The sequence below is a fragment of the Engraulis encrasicolus genome, chromosome 10 (assembly GCF_034702125.1).
Source record: "Engraulis encrasicolus isolate BLACKSEA-1 chromosome 10, IST_EnEncr_1.0, whole genome shotgun sequence".
NCBI classification, from domain to species: domain Eukaryota; kingdom Metazoa; phylum Chordata; class Actinopteri; order Clupeiformes; family Engraulidae; genus Engraulis; species Engraulis encrasicolus.
In genome coordinates, this window is record NC_085866.1 from 26,748,668 (window position 1) to 26,768,343 (window position 19,676).

General features: G+C 45.0%; 2 protein-coding genes across 3 annotated transcripts; both read right to left on the reverse strand.

Moving 5' to 3' along the window:
• Positions 1 to 464: 464 nt before the first annotated feature.
• On the reverse strand, positions 465 to 9,447 carry LOC134456891 (acidic mammalian chitinase-like). Of its 2 annotated transcripts, XM_063208516.1 has the most exons (10): positions 9,427 to 9,447; positions 9,044 to 9,251; positions 8,816 to 8,872; positions 8,557 to 8,722; positions 8,012 to 8,136; positions 6,568 to 6,691; positions 6,130 to 6,312; positions 5,677 to 5,793; positions 5,385 to 5,517; positions 465 to 1,174 (listed from the first exon to the last, which is right to left on the reverse strand). In XM_063208516.1, exons 1-10 carry the CDS (start codon positions 9,431 to 9,433, stop codon positions 828 to 830), a joined length of 1,467 nt encoding a protein of 488 aa, XP_063064586.1. In that variant the 5' UTR covers positions 9,434 to 9,447; the 3' UTR covers positions 465 to 827. The 2 variants fall into 2 exon arrangements, with proteins under 2 accessions (XP_063064586.1, XP_063064585.1); XM_063208515.1 differs by lacking the exon at positions 9,427 to 9,447 and having other exon boundaries at positions 9,044 to 9,303.
• Positions 9,448 to 10,608: 1,161 nt separating this feature from the next.
• On the reverse strand, positions 10,609 to 18,663 carry LOC134456892 (acidic mammalian chitinase-like). Its single transcript, XM_063208518.1, has 11 exons — positions 18,602 to 18,663; positions 18,482 to 18,508; positions 17,964 to 18,168; positions 17,783 to 17,839; positions 16,371 to 16,536; positions 15,860 to 15,984; positions 15,184 to 15,307; positions 14,271 to 14,453; positions 12,955 to 13,071; positions 12,113 to 12,245; positions 10,609 to 11,869 (listed from the first exon to the last, which is right to left on the reverse strand). The coding sequence occupies exons 1-11, from the start codon at positions 18,624 to 18,626 to the stop codon at positions 11,541 to 11,543; spliced, it is 1,491 nt and encodes a 496-aa protein (XP_063064588.1). The 5' UTR covers positions 18,627 to 18,663; the 3' UTR covers positions 10,609 to 11,540.
• Between the last annotated feature and the right edge of the window lie 1,013 nt (positions 18,664 to 19,676).

A 19,676-nucleotide genomic window follows, 5' to 3' on the forward strand; every position in this document is an offset into this window, starting at 1 on the left:
TGCAATTAGCCACAATCTTTGAATCTTTTCCCAAGATAATTGGAGCTATATTTGGCACCATGTTGTGTTAAAAGCACCCACTGAAAATGAGTATGTACGTCAATCGTAAGCAATACCACAGCCCCTTCCTAGAAAATCTTTGGCAATACCAATGAAAATGCAAGTCACGTGTTGTCAACTAGCTTGGGAAATCCCATGCCGCTTTGCGCGATTATTCCAATCTGAAAGCTTGTAGTTTGAGTCATCAGGTACAACTGACACCATTGGCTAAGGGCTATGTATACGTATACGTACCATGCCATGGGCAATAGTCAACCACACCTCCCCTACATGAAATTGAGTAGATTTTCCCTAGGCTGCACTTACTTGTGATATAGCCTGCTGGTAGCCAGGCTAGATGTGTACATGACTATGCCGTGGCCCGCTGGGGCCACACCACACCAACCCAGAAGTCATGCAGCGTACGGACAGGTAAGGCACAAAAATAATAACTTAATGTTTGTAGCACAAGCCATACAAGACCTTGAACCCAATGTGCTTTCACAGTTTGGTTAAAGGTTTAAGGTATGCCAGGTGACTAGCTCAGAAGTTAAAAAATTATGGAATAAAAAAAATGTCATAACAATCCTAAGACAACAGGGATGAGGAAAAACTCCCTTTTAGTTTGACTGACTGGGATACAAACAGATTAGAGGAAGAAAAAGAAAGGAAGAGTTTGCAGATCTGAACACATATGGCCAAGAGATAATCTGAGAGATCTAGGCGGTCGTGGAGGTGAGGGTCATCTGCAGACACAGGCTACTTGGGATTAATAAAGTTACTCTACCCTACTTTTTAAAATCTTTAACTGCCAAAGAAAGGTCGGCCAACACGCCTCGCATGTTGCGCAATTCAGCTGTGACATTGCGCAATTCGGCAGTGACATTATTAAGCGCGTGTACTACGTCTCCCTGTGACTGCAGCACAGGATCCGTGAGGACACGGTTCGAAGCGGAGGACACGGGAGCGTGAACGGTTCCAGGTGACTTGGAGCGTGCGCTGGGGTCTGGCGCATGGTCACTGGAGGTTGCCGCAGGGGCAGTGGAGGATGGTGCAGGGGCAGTGGCGCCTGGGTCACTTGGAGTACTGGTGCATGGAGGACTGCAGGTGTCTGCGTTGATGTGGGACATCTCAGCTGCATGCGGGAAAAATAAAACAATAAAAAATCAATTGTCTCACCTTTTGTGAGTTTGTATTTGTGTATTTGTATTTGCATAAGTCTATGATTATTTGCTTAATGCTTTTTTGTACGTGTATACTTCAGCTGGCAGGTGTATTAGGGGTTACCCATAGAATAAAAGTTGAAGTGAAATGGTCAGTGCGCAAAAGTTTTAAAAGCTTTTTTCCATTGAACGGCATGCAAACGTTTCATTCTCACCTGTGTTGGTGTGCCCTCTTCCTCCAGCACAAGGCTAAACTTTCTCCGATAATTCCAGCAACCCTCTCGTCCAGTGTTGATGGCGCGGGCTTCCCCCAACCACCTCCAGTAGTGTGCACACTCTGCCTGTAGTTGGCTATCCTTTTTTTGCAGTCAACCTTCAGGTCTGACCATTTCTTTTTTACCTTGTGTAATGAACGAGGGTTCAAACTCACTTCATTGCTGCCGTCACAAATTCGTTCTTTTATGTCAACTTCATGAGGGAGAACCTCGTTTCACAGAGAACTATGCTTTCTTTCTTAGAGTTATTGGATCCATTTTCTGTCTAATGACTGCTTACCAAAGGCTCCTTGTATACATGGAATATTAATTGGTCAATTAGCTTTTAAGGAATATTATGAACTGGATTTGGAATTCAGGAGCTCAACACCCGTGCATGCATGAGAAGTTAAATGCATGCTGGTATTATAACGAGCAGAATACGCACAGGTGTGCGGCGCAGGTTTTTATTAATCGGAATGTTTTAGTATGCACATAAATTCAGAGATTCTTACATACACAATGTTTTACGGGAGGCTTTGCATAGAGCGTTATAAATATGCCCCCAGGAAACAGGCTATTATTAAGGGCCAGGCTTGGCAGGCTATAAATTGATGAAATATGGGTATTTCAAATGACACCGAGATGTGTGCACTATTCAAGAAACACCTCATGGATGCACTGGGACGCATCGTCAGTGATGTATATACTGGCGATCATTGGGGGTTTCGGGTCTCGCAACATCATACCCCCTCACCCAGGCGACCCAGCCGGGGGTGATCAGGCCCCGACTTGCGTCCCAGTAGCAGACCACGGATCTGCCCTCCTTATCCAAAGCCACCGGGTGGCCTTCTCAGCGGCTTCACATGCGGACTTGATGGCCCTCTTCTTGGCTGCTCCTGAGATGCCCAGGCGACTCAGGACCTTGCATAGAGATCTTCCAGCAAAACCCCTGCAGCCTACCTCTATGGGCTCGTAGAATGTCCTCCAGCCTCCCTCCCTGCACTCCTCCACCAGTTCCCGGTACTTGGCCCTCTTCCTCTCGTTGGCCTCCTCGATGTTTTCCTCCCAGGGTACTGTCAGCTCCAGTATGATCAGCTGTTTTGAGGACTGTGAGGTCATGATCATATCTGGGCGGAGGGTTGTTGTTGCAATGTGCTGGGGGAACCTTAGCTGCTTGCCCAGGTCGACCTGCAGCTGCCAGTCAGATGTTGTGTGGAGGAGGCCAGTTGCCCTCTGTTGGTGTGTTCTGGGTGCTACTCCAGCTTTTACAAAGGATATTGCCTTTGGAGCGTGATGGGTTTTGCTGGAGCTGATGGCTGAAGCTACGCTCTCTGCGACTGCCTTGAGCACCTGGTCATGGCGCCAGCGGTAGCGACCATCTGCCAGGGCCTTCGGGCAGCCGCTGAGGAGGTGTTCCAAAGAGCCTCTACCAGAGCACAAAGGGCAGGAGGGAGTCTCACTTTTCCCCCACACGTGGAGGTTTGCAGGGCTTGGTAGGGCATCGTAGACGGCTTGCACTAGGAAGCGGACCCGCTGGAAATCTGGCTGTAAAATGTTGGTCCAGGTGATCCTGCGCTGTAGTGCGCCCTCCCACCTCGTCCATGCTCCTTGCTGTCGTAAACCCACTGCCCGGCTCACTCGCTCCTCCTCCACACCTGCTCTAACTTCTTCCTGGATCAGGTGATGTCTTTCCTTCCCATGCGTCTGGCTGACGAGGGTCTTTGGGAAGTAACCCAAACCGGCTCTGCCTGTTGCCACAGTTCCCACTAGTGCCTTCTGTCTCAGGCGGGACTCTGCCAGCTCCACTGCTTCCCCAGCCCTCCACTTCCTTCCTGTCCTCACCTCAATGCCGGCTGCTGAAACCTTGCTGTCCTTCGAGTCCCGGTACTGTAGGGCTTCCCTGGTGCGTGCCACCATGAACTCTTCTTTGAGGCCACTGATGGGCAGCTGCAGAGTGTTGCTTGTTCCATACAGGGCAGCGCTGGTGAGACTGCGGGGAAGTCCCAGCCACCTACGAAGAAAGCCGCTGATCTTCCTTTCTAGGGACTCAACTGCTGTCATTGGGACTGCATATATCAGCAAGGGCCACAGGATGCGGGGCAGGATTGAATGCTGGTAGATCCAGGCTTTAAATCTACCAGGGAGGCCAGACTTGTCTACCTTGGTGAGCCAGGTGCCAAGTTCTAAGCTGGCCTTCTGAATGGCTGCTGAGTCTTTCAGGCTGGAGTCAAAGAGCTTCCCCAAACTCTTGACAGGTTGTTCCGTGATGGTTGGGATGACAGTTCCTGAGATGGAAAAACGGAACTTGTCGATCACCTTGCCCTTCTTCAGCACCATGGACCTTGATTTGGAGGGCTTAAAACTCATCCTTGCCCAGCCAATGAGTCTTTCTAGCCCTTGTAGAATCCACCTGCACCCTGGGACTGATGTTGTTGTAACGGTGAGGTCATCCATGTAGGCTCTGATGGGGGGTTGTCGCACGCCTGACTTGGTCAGGGGCCCTCTGCACTCCACCTCAGCTGACTTGACCACCATGTTCATGGCTAGGGAAAAGAGGACAACGGAGATGGTGCAGCCTGTAATTATCCCTTTCCCTATACGGTGCCAGTCAGATGTTTCAGACCCAGATGTGACCCTCATCCTGAAGTTATTGTAATAATCCAGAATGAGGTCCTTGATTTTACTGGGAACATGGTGGACGTGAAGTGCAAGCTCAACCAGCTTATGTGGTATGGACCCATAGGCGTTTGCCAAGTCCAGCCACAAGACAGCTAGGTCGCCTCTGTTCTCATGAGCCTCTCTGATCAGTTGCGTGACAACTCCTGTATGTTCCAGACAGCCAGGTGCGCCGGAGATCCCTCCCTTCTGTACTGATGGATCAATGTAGTTGTTTTTGAGGAGAAACTCGGTCAGCCTTCGTGAGATGATGCTGAAAAACACCTTCCCTTCAACGCTCAGTAGTGAGATGGTCCGAAACTGAGTGATGTCTGTTGAGTTCTCCTCTTTGGGGATCCAAACTCCCTCAGCGCACCTCCACTGGTCGGCCACTTTCCCTCTTCTCCAAACCACCTTCAGGGCCCTCCACAGGTGCCGTCGAAGCTCTGGGCAGCGCTTGTAAACCAGATAAGGAATTCCGCTTGGGCCTGGTGCAGATGCCGAGCGGGCCGCTTTGACAACCTCTTCAACTTCCCTCAGGCTAGGCTCCTTCATGTTGAACTCTGCTGTCGGGGGGCCTGGACTAATGAGAGCTTTGTTGGGCTCCAGTTCCAAGTCCCTCAGGGGATCGCTCACGGTGTCTTGGAGGAAGCGATTTACTTGATCTATAGAGCATTCCAAGCGGCCACTGCGCTTATCCCCTAGCAGTTGTTTTGTAAAGCCAAAGGGATTGGCGATGAACGCTGCTCGCTTCCTAGCCCGCTCTTTTCCCCGTCTCCGATGCCACTCTGCTCTGCGAAGGGTTGTTAACTTCTTGCGCAAGATGTTCCTCAATTCTGCTAAGGGTTGCTTCTCCTCATCGGTAGCGACTTTGTACTGCCTCTTGAGGGTGCGAAGCTCCTGACGCAGATGATGTATCCGGGTGGCCCGGCGGTTCATAGTGTAGGACGTGGGTTTTGATTTCTTTTCAACCTGCCCAAATCTCTCTGAAGCATAGCTGAAGATGATGGTGGTCATAGTTGTCAGTCGGCTGGCCACATCCCCTTTGGCAGTTGCCTGGATGATGTTGGACACATCCTCGTCAAACTGCTGCCATTCGGTCCTCTTGCTGGCTGGGGGCCATTTAATCCGCTGCTGTGGGATTACTTTGCTTGGATTAGGAGTCAGAGGCACGTGGAGGGACTGGGCTCTGTGGGTTGCCTCCTGGCCGGGCTCCTCCTGCGTCTCACCAGGTACAGGACCTGTGTGCAAAATGTCAGTATGAACTTACTGGTATTCAGGAGGTCTTTCAGGTGGCTGAGCAGGGGGTAGTTTCCCTGTCCACAGAACTGGCCAGCGAAGTCATCCAGGTCCAGAGCCCAGATGAAAGCCCCTCCAAACCCTTTACTCTTGAGGTACTGGACCTGAGAAGGGCAGTGAACGCTTGTGAATTAGTTACATGCTCAATACATGGAATAAAACAACATCAAAAAGTAAAATAAGCCAGGGCTTGTGAGAAAGTTAGCAAGTGAGTAATTTTTGAACGTAAGTACAATTGTGTGGAAGACAAAATGAAATCTCACCTTTATTGAAAAACTGTCCTTATTGTCGTATCCAACCCATTCAGTTCCTTTAAAAGCATAGGGCACTTTTTGATCATCTATCCACTGAGAAGTGGCTCCTTGTAGGAAAGAACAAACCTGCAGAGAATTTAGGGGTTATTATTTCATACAGTTTCATACAGCTACCCAGCCCTTTGTTACGGTACATTTACATATAAGGTTCGCGTACGCTGGGATGGGGGCAGCGTCAGCGGAAGAGGTTCACAGGCTGGTCAGTTGTCCTTCTCACACTAGACAGTCTGCATGCATGTTTGATCCGCGGAAATCAGCATCCTGTCCCAGTCTTCCCAGCCCATACATTCCAATTGGGGTCTGTTCATAGAATGCACACGCGTCTATGCCCCGGGCTTGCTGTGTGCATGTACTGTAAGACACATCAGGAATTCTCCTTTACATTGCCGCTTATCTACCCACCTCGTAGTAGGACCAGAAGCCAGCCTCCCTGGTGTAGGTTCCGGCAGAGGCCGCACCGCTGGCGGGGGCTCCAACGCCCGTGTCTGCGGACGACAGGCGGAAGGTGCGGCCGTAGGTGGCAAAGCCCATCCTCAGCTTCTCCACAGGGGCCCCCTGGTTCCTCCAGTACGTCATGGCATAGTCCTATCAAGCACACAGGTAGAGGTGTCAAAAGTAAAAGTAAAAGTACTGTAAAAAAAAAGAACACAGGTAATTTATCTGAGTAACCAGTAGACCTGTGCACTTGTCTTTGGCAATTTGTAATTACAGTCCATTCAGACTTTGCTAAGAACAAGGTATACTATATTACTCACTTCCCAATGCATTGCTATGGTTCTAAATTACAACAACAGACACAACCGTTTTCTCCTCATCGGTGCAACAGCAGCATGTTCTTACAATATTGAAGTACTCCATGTCTCCCGTGTCCTGTGAGCCCTTGAACAGAGGGCTGTTGTGGCCAGTCACACTCTCCCATGTCCCATGGAAGTCATACGTCATCACACTGATGAAGTCCAGGTACCTGTGAACGTTACATTACACTTTTTTACATTATATTGCACTTAGCTGACGCTAGGGCTGCTCGATTATGAGAAAAATCAATATCACGATTTTTTCAGTCAATATTGATATCATGATATTTTTAGACGATATTTCTTTTCAAGACAATATAATTGTGCTAAAAAATTCACAATCTTCCCTCCCTCCAGAAGTTGAAGAGGGCTATAGAGAAACACACAGTGGTGTTCTGCATGAGTGTTGGGTATAGGGATGCAAACGATTAATCGATTAATCGACTTTAATCGATCAATGCGTTAATCGGTTAAAAACATTAATCGCAATTAATCGACAATTCAACTGACAAGAGACCCAGGTGAAATCGGCATGTGAAGAGTGTGTGTGAAGAGGGGTGTAAATAGTGGGAATATTTAACCACTCTTTAATCACCTTTGGATTAAAGAATTGAAATAGAATTAATTTAAATGTGGTATATTATCTAAATGTTTAACTACATTTTTTAGATTTAGTAGTTTTTTTCGAGAAACATTGAGATTTCGGGGGGAAAACGCTGCTTATCAATTAATCGTAAGTCGATCGATAAGGCTATCAACTAATGATTAATGAATTAATCGATAATTTGCATCCCTAGTTGGGTAGCAAGTCTGCTCTGTGCTTGCAATGGCTCAAGTGGAAAGGAATGTATTGCGCTTAGCGTAACCTACCTTTCGGCAGTATAGACAAATGACAAAAATATTGTTTCAAATTGATATTATGAAATTTGATATTGTTTGACAGCAATATTGATATCACAATATTAATACGATATATTGCACAGCCCTAGCTGACGCTTTCCTTTATTCAAAGCGACTTACAACTATCATTTTTCAGGGTATTGGTTACAGTCCCTGGAGCACTGTGGGGTTTGGTGCCTTGCTCAAGTGCACTTCAGCCATGGATGGAGATGTAGGAAGTGGTCAGGGGGGATTCGAACTGGCAACCCCAAGATTGAAAGACCAACTCTCTAATCACTAGCTGACAAATGTACGTGGTGTCATAATTATGGCCAGGGAATTAAGGATAAGTTAACATGTCTGTAGTCAACTGTACTCAACACGCCAAATTATTTTTTTAATACTACATTCAGTCCCAATTCTGCCATTTTTCACTTGTGGCCCATCAGGGGCCATATCAAGCCTAACATTAATCCATCCCTGCCGTGGCCAAATGGTAGGGCACTCGTCTAGTACTTGGCTATTTCTGCGATCTCGTAACCAGATGGGAGTATATACATACTTGGCTATTTCTGCGATCTCGTAGTCTGCAAAGATGGGAGTATACATACTTGGCTATTTCTGCGATCTCGTAGCCTTTGTCGATGGTGCCCTTCCCTGCTGCCACTGCGGCGGTGACCATCAGACGTGGACGTCCAGTGCTGCTCCCCTCAGCCTCATACGCCTCACGAAGCTCCTACACACACACACACACACACACACACACACACACACACACACACACACACACACACACACACACACACACACACACACACACACACACACACACACACACACACACACACACTTTAGTACTTTTATTTGAATCGCAGCCCATTAAAAGTTACACAGATCCAATACTGATGGAAATCACAGCAGAGTTGTAAAATTCTATGGGTAAATATGACATCTCCGTCTCCAGAAGGACAAACTGCCTATGATGGCAGAGATTGAATGATATTTTCCCAGTCTTTTTGCTGCTGTTTTGTACAGTCCAGATAGCTGCAGTCCAGTCCCACACACACACTGAAACTCACACTGGCAACCCTCGAGCTAACCACCTGCCCATGACTGTAGGCCATGAACCCAACAGTGTTAGTATAACCCGCTGTACCTTGCAGAGCAGAGTGAATCTCTGCTTGTCCTCTGGGGGGCTGCCGCGGGATCCAGGGTACTCCCAGTCCAGGTCCAGCCCATCGAAGCCATGAGTCCTCAGGAAGCTGATGGAAGACTGGATGAAGGTCTGCCTGTTGGCTGCTGTGGACACCATACTGGAGAACCTGGGGGAACATTGCATTGTATGAGTTCTTTTTTCATACATGAATTTAATTTTTATGTACTGTATATATGAAAATAATTGAGGAAGAACCCACTTAGCTGTGCCAAAGTTCCATCCACCCACAGCTAACAGAGTTTTCAAACTGGGATTCCTGTTTGAAACAAAATAGTTTTACAACTGGTTTTGCTGGGCTTTTTTTTTAACTCCACATTTTGGGCTACTGCAATCTTGTTGGATGCATAGAAATACACTTAAATGCATCCTTTTAAATGAGGAGCAAAATGTTGTACCTACTGTGACCAAATGTCTATAGCGTACACACCTTGCTTTGAGGCCATTGAAAGACGTATAAAGTGTCTCATCGTTCCACTCGTAGGTGACCAGCTGGTGGGCGTCATTGATGACAGCAAAGGCATAGATCAGGTGAGTGCACAGGTGGGGGTCCACATTTTCAGGCATGTACCTTCCCGTGCCTGGTCTGTACTGCGCCCAGTTGGTGAAGTAACACACCAAGTCGGTTGTGGGACTACCTGCATAGTCGTAGTATAATAAGACTGTTGCCAGTAAGTGTACAGGCACCATAAAGAGTTCATTTAAAACGTTGCATCGTATAGGTCTAGTTTAGGCATTATGTGAAACATGCAACAACATTGGAACTGAATATAACTGGTGTCTTCTGTAATAGACATGTAACAAGTTGTTTACCTGACATGTTTTTCTGCTGGATAACTTCCGTCTTCAAAGGAGAGGGAAACTGGTTCTTGTTTTATTACTGGCGGTGTCGGAGCGAAACTGACATTCCATATCTGGTCAGGTGTTGCACACGGAGGTGTGACCAGAGACAGTTGCCGATTCTTTTCGTCAATCAGAATTTGTTAAGGTAGTAAGCTTTTGGATTCAACTGAATTCGCACGTTTTTAATGTAGGCTTAATATTAACCTGGCGGCGAGATCTCGCTCACATGGCATAAATAAGCGGCCATCAATTCGAACGACGAAAGCGCACCACGCGCGGTTGATTCATAGACACGATGGTGATGCAAAGTAACTGCAGCAGCAGCAGCCGCGCTGATCTCTGCTGTATATTACTTAACAACTTGAGTTTGCTGAAAGGATGCATCTGCCTGCAAGTGCATGTTGTCAGAAAGCATTCGGTTCTGAAAATGTTGCATGAAGGTTAGAAATCCTGTTCAAGCCCCCCTCCACATCCATGCATGCCCATGCTTATGTCCATGGGGACCCAGGTGAGGTTCCAGTCTGGCCTGGGTCATGTCCCCTGCCCCATCTCGCTCTCCCACTAGTTTTCTGCCTCCATCTTAATTGTACTATCCAAATAAAGCCTAATAGACTACATACACACACACATATATATATATATATATATATATATATATATATATCCCACTCCATCCACCACCCCACTTCACAACACATTAGTAAGGCCTGGGTCATGCCTGCTGCAGGATATGTGTGCATACCTGTAGGCCCGCCAACGGGGGCCAAGGTAGGGCGCCCAGAATTGGGTCCCCATTACATTGTAGGCCTATATGTTGGGTTGGGGGCCCACTTTGTCCTGGGCCCAGTGAAAGATGTCAGCGGCCCTGTGTGTGCATGTGCACATCTCGTGCATGAATGTCTTGCCATACACATTTTAAGTCAATTCTGTGCGGGGTAGCACCTGACACAAGGTACACAGATGCATGCGGATGGTGCAATACTGACAAAACAGCTATCTGAACTTCCATGTTGAGGTTGCGGTAGAGCCAAACAAAGGGCTCATTCTCAATTATGCATCTGATGCAACTACCACGACGAAATTTTCTAGGGTTCATTATACAGTATTTTATTGCAAATGCAGCACCTGCAGCTTAAATATCTTGGTTGTGACATGGTTATGCATGTTTTCATGCCATGGGAATCACTTTTGATCAAGTCGGACACAAGTCATAACCATCATGCAACATTGTCAACCCAGAATGCATTTTTGTTTCATGCACATGCATAGGCATACCTCAATTACCCAAGTTGACTACTACCAGTTCACGCACGTCACAATTGACACCTACCTGTGTGACTTTCTGATGAAGGCAGAAGTTTACCTGTCGTAACATGTCAGGTAGGCTACATGTCTGTTACAGAATAAACCAGTAAGTTGTATTAAAGTGGAAACACAATGAATCTTATGTGCCATTTTAACAGAATGGTCATAGAGGAAATCCTCCACCGATAGGACAGCACAGGAAATAAAGCGATAGAGCTGAAGTTTCAAAGACAATCTCCAACAGTCATGTTTTTAATACAAACATGCAAGTACAGACAAAAGGTATGAACAGCCTTGCATTTGAAGACCTTAGCCTCCAACAATCAAAACTTTCATACAGACAGCTGGGTAGGCCTACAGACAGACAAAGGCCTGTACGGTCTTGGGTCTGCAGGCTTTAACCGTTTATTTTGGAATTGCATTTGGACACAAGCACTCAAAACATAAGAATAAAAAACCCTTACAAGGAGAAAAGAAAGAAACAGTAAAGAGTTTGCTTAAGTGGAGATTGCAGAACCCAACAGTCTTGCAAGAGGCTTAACCGACAGACAGACAGACAGACAGACAGCCAGGCATGGCGTAACAAAATGTTGAAACATTCTCATCGACAACAATAGAGGTGTTGTCTTACAGTAGGCCTACATCCTAAAACTCGGAAGACAGTGCAGAGACATTTCAAACTCAGAAAATCTTGCACACTTTTCTAAGCCTGCTTTGCCCATTGATGCCTTAGAAATGTATCTGACTGTCTTTGGGTTTTAGGATGGATATACGCCACCTCATGGCCAGTCACAGCATTTGCAGGAGTCTTTGAAGACCAGAGTTGGCGGGCAGTGCATGAGATAGGTACGGCCATCAGCGCATGAGAAAAACGTGGACGGGTCTTTGGCGTTGGCGTAGAGACCATCCTGCCTGCCCTCACAGAACTCCTTGCCTGGGTTCTCTGTGGTGGTCGTAGTTTTCTTGGTGGTGGTGGTCGTAGGTCTCTTGGTGGTGGTGGTCGTAGGTTTCTTGGTCGTCGTAGTTACCACTGAGGGCTTCTTTGTTGTCGTAGTTACCACAGGTTTCTTTGTCGTTGTCGTGGTCCCAGGCTTTGGAGTGGGTGAAGCTGGAAGAGAGTACAGGACACCAGTAAATACTTAATGTACAGAATACAAGATTTGCATGAAGACGTAATGTCTTTTTTTGTCATTAGTTTTTTTTGGCTTATGTTCCAAAAATGCTAGCATAGACTTACTGTTGTGTTGTCCATTATCTACTTGATGACTTGTTATTTTTCAATTTGTCTTCAGTTTTTTATTTTTATCTATTTATTTATTTTAAAAGAGAAACAAGGTCAGTATGGACTTACTGCTATCCAGAAGGCCTTTCAGGTGGCTGAGTAGGGGGTAGTTGCCCTGTCCACAGAACTGGCCAGCGAAGTCATCCAGGTCCAGAGCCCAGATGAAAGCACCTCCAAACCCTTTACTCTTGAGGTACTGGACCTGAGAGGGGCAGTGAAAACAACAACCAGTCAAATGTGATTTATGTTGGGAAATACGCACACGCACCACTACACTTTTTGGTGAGGCAAAGCAGCTCACTGAAGTAGCTAGTGTCGTACAATGTCATACAGTAATTAAATGTGATTATATTCAAAAGTGGCCATTGTGGATTCACATAGGTGGTAGGGCTGCACAATTAATCGAAAAATAATCAAAATCGTGATAACATAGTGAAATCGAACTCATGATTTTAATCGTGATTTAATCGTGGCAATAGTGACCTACTTTTGAGAGCGTCCTTGAACCCAGAACATACTGACAGGCTGGTGTTTCTGGCCTGAAATCTGTCCACTTAAGTTTCATGCTATTGCCTCTACATAATTATTACAATTCATTTTATTTTGCTCATCCCGTATGTAATTCATTCTTGGTTATACTTCATCTTGTTATCATTTTCAAACAAATCTGCAAAAATCAATAATCGTGATTAATAATCGTGATTATGATTTTGACCAAAATAATCGTGATTATGATTTTTTCCATAATCGTGCAGCCCTGTGTAGTACATACAGTCTATGGTAAACATGAAGTGAAGGAAAGTTGACATTTGGATACACCAACCCAAAGAGAAATGAGGATCAAAACAATTAAACAATTTAATTAGGCCTACTACACAAAAAGAGTCTATTTTTATCAATGTGCACCTTACCTTTGTGGCAAAACTCTCTTTATCGTCGTATCCCACCCACTCAGTTCCTTTAAAAGCATAGGGCACTTTCTGGTCCTCAATCTTCTGGACGGTGGCTCCTTGTAGGAAAGAGCAAACCTGCAAGAGAATTTTACTATTCTTAGTTATGCACAGTTTCCTGCCTGTATCTGTGGATCCAGCAATCAATTTTGGTTTCTGACTTTTGGTTTCCGTTTTCTGTTCATCTCTAAAGATTCAATATAGTCTATAATCTGTCCTGTGACTCATCAATGCGAGCTACCGATGATATTTAAGCAATAAATGCTCAGTTTATTTTCTACTCGAGAAGAGCAAGTTGCCTCTTGCAGTTCTAGAGTAGAGGTGATCCCAAAGGAAAGTAAGGCACTTTTTAAATTAAATTCAGACACTTTCATCTAAACTCACTGTCATTTAGGGTATACTGTAGGTAATAGTCTATGGAGCAAATTTGATGGGTTAGACAGAGGCTCATCTTGTCACCAGGCTAGGTAGGCAGCCGCTTGGTACCCACAAGCCTATACATGGTGAATAACAGCTAAGAGTTTAAACTACAGGAGTGGCGATTTGTTGCCCCAACTTACCCTACAGTAGAATCGCCTCTGGGGTTAGGTGCCTTATTCAAAGGGTCCAACTCAATCTAGTACCTCCTGTCATCTGTCATCTCCTTTTACTTGTGGGTTCACAGTGCGAGGCAAGACATTATTGACAATAGACGTTTTGCAAAGTCTTGCAAAAGCACAATTTAAAAGTATTTTTTTGCATTTACAATTGGGATACTGAATGGGGACACTCCCCCTCCCCTCCAAATTTTGCTCTGCCTAGGCTGACAGCAGGGAATTTTTAGATTTTTTTTGGAATATTTTTTTTTAACTATTTTTCGTCAGCAAAGCATGAGGCCACAAGCAAAAGGAAAGGATGGGAGGTACTATAATTGGAAATTGGCCTTCAACCATGGGTTAGATACAGGAGACTACCCTTTCCCTATTGTACGGATCGAAATCTCCCCAACCCAAATACAATAAAATGAGTACCCGATTCCGTGGTCAGTGTTAATTCAATACTTGAAGATTAGTCAGAGAGTACCTACCAGGTACACACTATCAAATGCTAAAATTTACTTTTAAGTGTTGACTTAACACTGCCTTTTTTTACTGTAAACACAGCCCTAAATCAAACCTTTGGCCCTAATCCAGGAAACAGTTTGTACAGTTGTAGCTCAGTGTGACAGTTTGCCCGTATTGTCACAACACCAGGGCAATTGGACTCCTCTCTACTGTTGGCCAGGTCTGTCTACCCACCTCGTAGTAGGACCAGAAGCCAGCCTCCCTGGTGTAGGTTCCGGCAGAGGCAGGTCCACTGGCAGGGGCTCCAACGCCCGTGTCTGCGGACGACAGGCGGAAGGTGCGGCCGTAGGTGGCAAAACCCATCCTCAGCTTCTCCACAGGGGCCCCCTGGTCCCTCCAGTACGTCATGGCAGAGTCCTAGAAAGGTTCATAAAGATTGGAGCAGGCTTCACCCAACACGTTTTTCTTCTTTTGAGAGTGCTGACGAAAATATTGTAAAACTGAAAAAAGAGAAAAGGTTGCACCATGCATAGAGGCCGAAACGCATCTGTGTAATAATAAAAAAAAGAATCTATGCATGGTGCAACCTTTTTCAAAGTCCTATAAAGCACACAGGCAGGTTGAGAAGAAACAATGACAGTTTTGCATCTGTCCATTCGTGCATAAACTGTGAATGTATAAGGTCCTGCGGTGCAGTTTCGATGTCAGGTCTGGCTGTGTCATCACCTTGCTAAGGCATCCACAAGGACAGATTGTTTGAAGGACTGATTTTGCATCCTTTTTGGAATTTTCCTTATGGTGCAATACTAGACCAACTTTCCAGGCAAAAACATTTTCTGCCGCTAAGTGGGTTCATCTAGTAAGTAAATTAATTAAATTTATATAGCATGTAGAACTTGTACAAGTCTCGTACTTAGGCTTAGAGAATACTTGTTGAATTTTCAATATTTTTTTGGGTTGGGGAGACCATGTTGTAGTGGGGACATATCCGGCCTGTCCACCCCTCGGAGTCTACACCCATGATATGATCGACTATGCATAGGACATCCAAATATGAAAGTTACTTAGCGTTGCTTTAGCTGTGCATCGCCGTGCTTTAGCATTGCAACAACCACTTCACTACTGACTCATAGCAATATTTTCTTACAGTGTTGAAGTTGACGAACTCTCCTTGGTCCTGTGAGCCCTTGAACAGGGGGCTGTTGTGGCCAGTTACACTCTCCCATGTCCCGTGGAAGTCATACGTCATCACACTGATGAAGTCCAGGTACCTGTGACACACATAAAACACACAATTAGTTTATGCTTATATTTTTAAACGGTTTATTTTATAGAGACCATGCACATCAATGAAGATTATATGTACACCATGTGAATAGGCCAGAATCGGTAAACCATGAGCAAATAATGCACAATTATGTATGACTTACATAATAAATGCTACAATCAATGTATTTTAAGACGAACAGATGGGTGGAAAAATACACACCTAGATATTTCATAATGTAGATATACAAACTTGGCTATTTCTGCGATCTCGTAGTCTGCATAGCTGGCAGTATAGTACATACTTAACTATTTAGACGTTGAGACCATAGCCAGATGGGAGTATAGTACTGTACATACTTGGCTATTCCTGCGATCTCGTAGTCTGCATAGATGGAGTATAGTACATACTTGGCTATTTCTGCGATCTCGTAACCAGATGGGAGTATAGTACATACTTGGCTATTTCTGCGATCTCGTAGTCTGCATAGATGGAAGTATAGTACATACTTGGCTATTTCTGCGCTCTCGTAACCAGATGGGAGTATAGTACATACTTGGCTATTTCTGCGATCTCGTAGCCTTTGTCGATGGTGCCCTTCCCTGCTGCCACTGCGGCGGTGACCATCAGACGTGGACGTCCAGAGCTTCTCCCCTCAGCCTCATACGCCTCACGAAGCTCCTACACACACACACACACACACACACACACACACACACACACACACACACACACACACACACACACACACACACACACACACACACACACACACACACACACACAATTGAGATCCATTGTGATTGCCTTTGAAATTGTGCACACAAAGCAGAAAAAAATTAAGTAGCATTGTACACTTTCAACTCCTATTTTAGACTGAGGTAGACTGGCAGGTTGAGGTACTGTAGACCGAGTACTAATACTGCAACCTCCCTGCTTGCACATTGCAGGGTGAATAAAAGCCTAGTAGTGGAATAATCTCCATACTTTTAACAGCACAGTGAATAAAGCCTAGAATAATATTCATACTCCAAGGCCTAACAATAAGAGCATTATTGTCTCCGTACCTTGCAGAGCAGAGTGAATCTCTGCTTGTCCTCTGGGGGGCTGCCGCGGGATCCAGGGTACTCCCAGTCCAGGTCCAGCCCATCAAAGCCATGAGTCCTCAGGAAGCTGATGGAAGACTGGATGAAGGTCTGCCTGTTGGCTGCTGTGGACACCATACTGGAGAACCTGGGGGAACATTGCATTGTATTAAAAGGTGTGCCATGTAGCCAGGCTGTGCCCTCCTAGTGACGCAACACTTTCAGCATTGCAACTGTGACGCCCCTAGAGGGCGTCGTGTCCTCCCTAGTACTGCCCGTTATGGTTTTTCCCTGCAGGTGCGCTGAATTATGAGCTGCCGATTGCCACTGATTGTCAGCGGCTGCTCATTCGCTGAAAGGGCTCACCTGATCCCTATAAAACCCAGGTGTCTTTCTGTCCAAGGAGAGCAGCGAATTCTGAGCTTGAGACTCTGTTAAATCCTGGGTTGCTTGCCCCTCGTGGGCCTTAAGACCCACACTGCTCCTTTTGTTGGTTTGGTTGTCTGTTTGGTTGATTTGTTGGTGCGCTGGTTTTGGTTTGGCTGCGTTGACTATGTCATGTTGGTGCATTGTTTGGACTGTAAAATAAATATGACCAAAGATCTGTACATCTGACTCCGTCCTCCTTATGTTATCTCTCCTTTTGAGCGTAACAGCAACTAGTCAGGTCAAGAGCAATGCAAGTACTTTCTGAGTTCCCACAAATACGGGAATAATACATTTTCAAGTCAATAAATAACCTTTGACACACCAACCGATACGTTCAAGAGGCGAATGAAGACTCAACCGCCGTCTCTGGGTTGAAAACCACACTTTAGAAATCTGGCGGACCACAAAGTCTTGAACATGGCGAGATTAGCCTACGTTACACATGCTTTTGAACAACAGTGAGGTTTTTCAGGAAGATGGAAAGGGGACTAAATTAAAAGATGCGCTATGTGCACTACGTTTTTCAAGTCAATTAATAACCTTAACAAGCCAACTGATACGCATGAGTTGTTTAGTAGGCGAATGACTCAGCCTGAGCCAACCACTCCCACTGTGTCTGGGATCTGGGTGACCACAAAGTCTTGAACATTGCAAGATTACATTACACATGCGTTTCAATGACAGTGGGTATTTTCAGACAGATGGAGGGGGGACAAAGTTGTTTTGCATGAGAAATGCTTGAGAAATATTGTAATTAGTGTGTCTTTAAATATTCAACATTAAAAACGTTCATTGGCATTTTATAGGTCAGTAGGCCTAAAAAAAAAGGCCAGTCCACAAGGTACAAAGTCATCAAAAGTATCATGTGTACAAGTACAACAAGAGAAGGGGAGTGTATACTGTACTGTACAATAAGTCATATGCAGTTACAAATAATACATCATGTGAAGATGCAAAAAACTTACTTAGCTGTGCCAAAGTTCCATCCACCCACAGCTAACAGAGTTTTCAAACTGGGATTCCTGTTATAGAGAGAAAAGGTTTTTTTTACATTTGCAATGTTGAATTAATACATAGAAATATTATGGGAAAAAATGGTTTTATGGTGGATATGAATTGTTCTACATGGTTTACGGTTGTACACACCTTGCTTTGAGGCCATTGAAAGACTTATAAAGTGTCTCATCGTTCCACTCGTAGGTTGTCAGCTGGTGGGCGTCATTGATGACAGCAAAGGCATAGATCAGGTGAGTGCACAGGTGGGGGTCCACATTTTCAGGCATGTACCTTCCCGTGCCTGGTCTGTACTGAGCCCAGTTGGTGAAGTAACACATCAAGTCGGTTGAACATCCTTTAAAAAACAAAACGACAACAAACAAAAAAAACCAATATGTTCAGACACAATATCTTTTATTTTTGATTTTCGGCTTTGCCAATGACTTGCCATTTTGTCAATCTGTTAATGTCCATTGAGCTGCATTTGTATGAATTGTTGTACAGTACAATATCACTACAATATTATTATTATTGTTGTTGTTATTATTATTATTATTATTATTATTATTATTATTATTATTATTATCATTTGGAATTCACATCTGTGTTGTTCAAGAGAGCCAAGTTGAAATGCAAACATTTCAACAGAGTACTCAGAGGTCACTTACCCAACTGACAGAAGAGGAGGCACAGGCCTGCAAAGAGCAAACATTGATTTAGCACATAGCCAATAACACACTAACCATGGCTGTACAATAAACGCTTAACAAACAGTCAAATAGGCCTACCTGCTAAAAGGGTTCCCTTGCTCATAATGCTGCTGGATCTTCAGTAGCTATACTGGGTTGAGTTTCTCTGAGTCCTGTTTAAAATACGGTCTGTTTTTAAAGGGGAAATGTGATCCAGCCAATGACGGGGTAGCTATTGTGTTACAACAATGATTAACCAGTTCCTCCCATCCTCAGCCCCCACACACACACACACACACACACACACACACACACACACACACACACACACACACACACACACACACACACACACCGCCTGACAACTTCCCAAAATAGGCTTAAGGAAAGAAGCATCTTCCAGAGTGTCACAACTGACGCAACGGTTTTGGAGGCCTGATGCCTGCACTCTACATATGTAATGTTTCACTACTTACAATGCAATAATAATAATAATGAAGGTTATGGTGCCTTTTGGTAAGAGGTAAAGATATAAGTCCACACCTCAGGCAGAGGAACACACAGATTACACAATTTGCAATGTATAATTAGTGCGTTGTGATCAGGGCTTCGAACCGGTTCAAGGAACGAAAACGAAAACCAGGAACTTTTTGTATTTTACAGGGAACAGAAACGAAACCGGAAATGTTATTATTTTTTATGTTCTGGAACGGGAACACTTATTTAAAAATAATGGTAACCGGTTAATACCGTTCCTCAAACATACAAAAAAAGTCATTATTTTCCTGCGCACGTTACCATGACGGCGGAGGTTCACGTCCTGTGTGACATCAGACATTCTCTGACTGAATGGAGAGAGAGCTGTAGATTACAAAGTCTTCCCTCCACATCTTAATTAAGAGAAACCACTGTCATACAAAAGGACAGAGTTTGCATTGCATTATTGTAAGACATTGCAGGGAAGCGCGTGTAAAGCGCACCGACAATGTTCGGCGTTATTGGGCATCCATGGCCGCTTCAAATATGCACAAACTCACAATGTCCATCATAGTGCTCCCCGTGACCCAAGTCAGCGTGGAGCGCACATTTTCATCTTTGAGGTTTATTCTCTGCTTCTCCGCTTAGGTCGTCCCTGAATGACAAAATTCTGGAGGATATTATTTTCATCTGCTTG

What these genes read in the sequence shown, in the direction of transcription:
- LOC134456891 (XM_063208515.1), bottom strand. Translation starts at nt 9,303, where the DNA reads ATGGTGCCTGTACACTTACTGGCAACAGTCTTATTATACTACGACTAT. An exon ending in GATTCACTCTGCTCTGCAAG is followed by an intron (nt 8,137 to 8,556) that starts GTACAGCGGGTT and finishes GTGTGTGTGTAG; the next exon opens with GAGCTTCGTGAGGCGTATGA. An exon ending in AGGACAGTTTTTCAATAAAG is followed by an intron (nt 5,518 to 5,676) that starts GTGAGATTTCAT and finishes TGCCCTTCTCAG; the next exon opens with GTCCAGTACCTCAAGAGTAA.
- LOC134456892 (XM_063208518.1), bottom strand. Translation starts at nt 18,626, where the DNA reads ATGAGCAAGGGAACCCTTTTAGCAG. An exon ending in TGGAACTTTGGCACAGCTAA is followed by an intron (nt 16,537 to 17,782) that starts GTAAGTTTTTTG and finishes ATGTTCCCCCAG; the next exon opens with GTTCTCCAGTATGGTGTCCA. An exon ending in GCTTCTGGTCCTACTACGAG is followed by an intron (nt 13,072 to 14,270) that starts GTGGGTAGACAG and finishes ATTCTCTTGCAG; the next exon opens with GTTTGCTCTTTCCTACAAGG.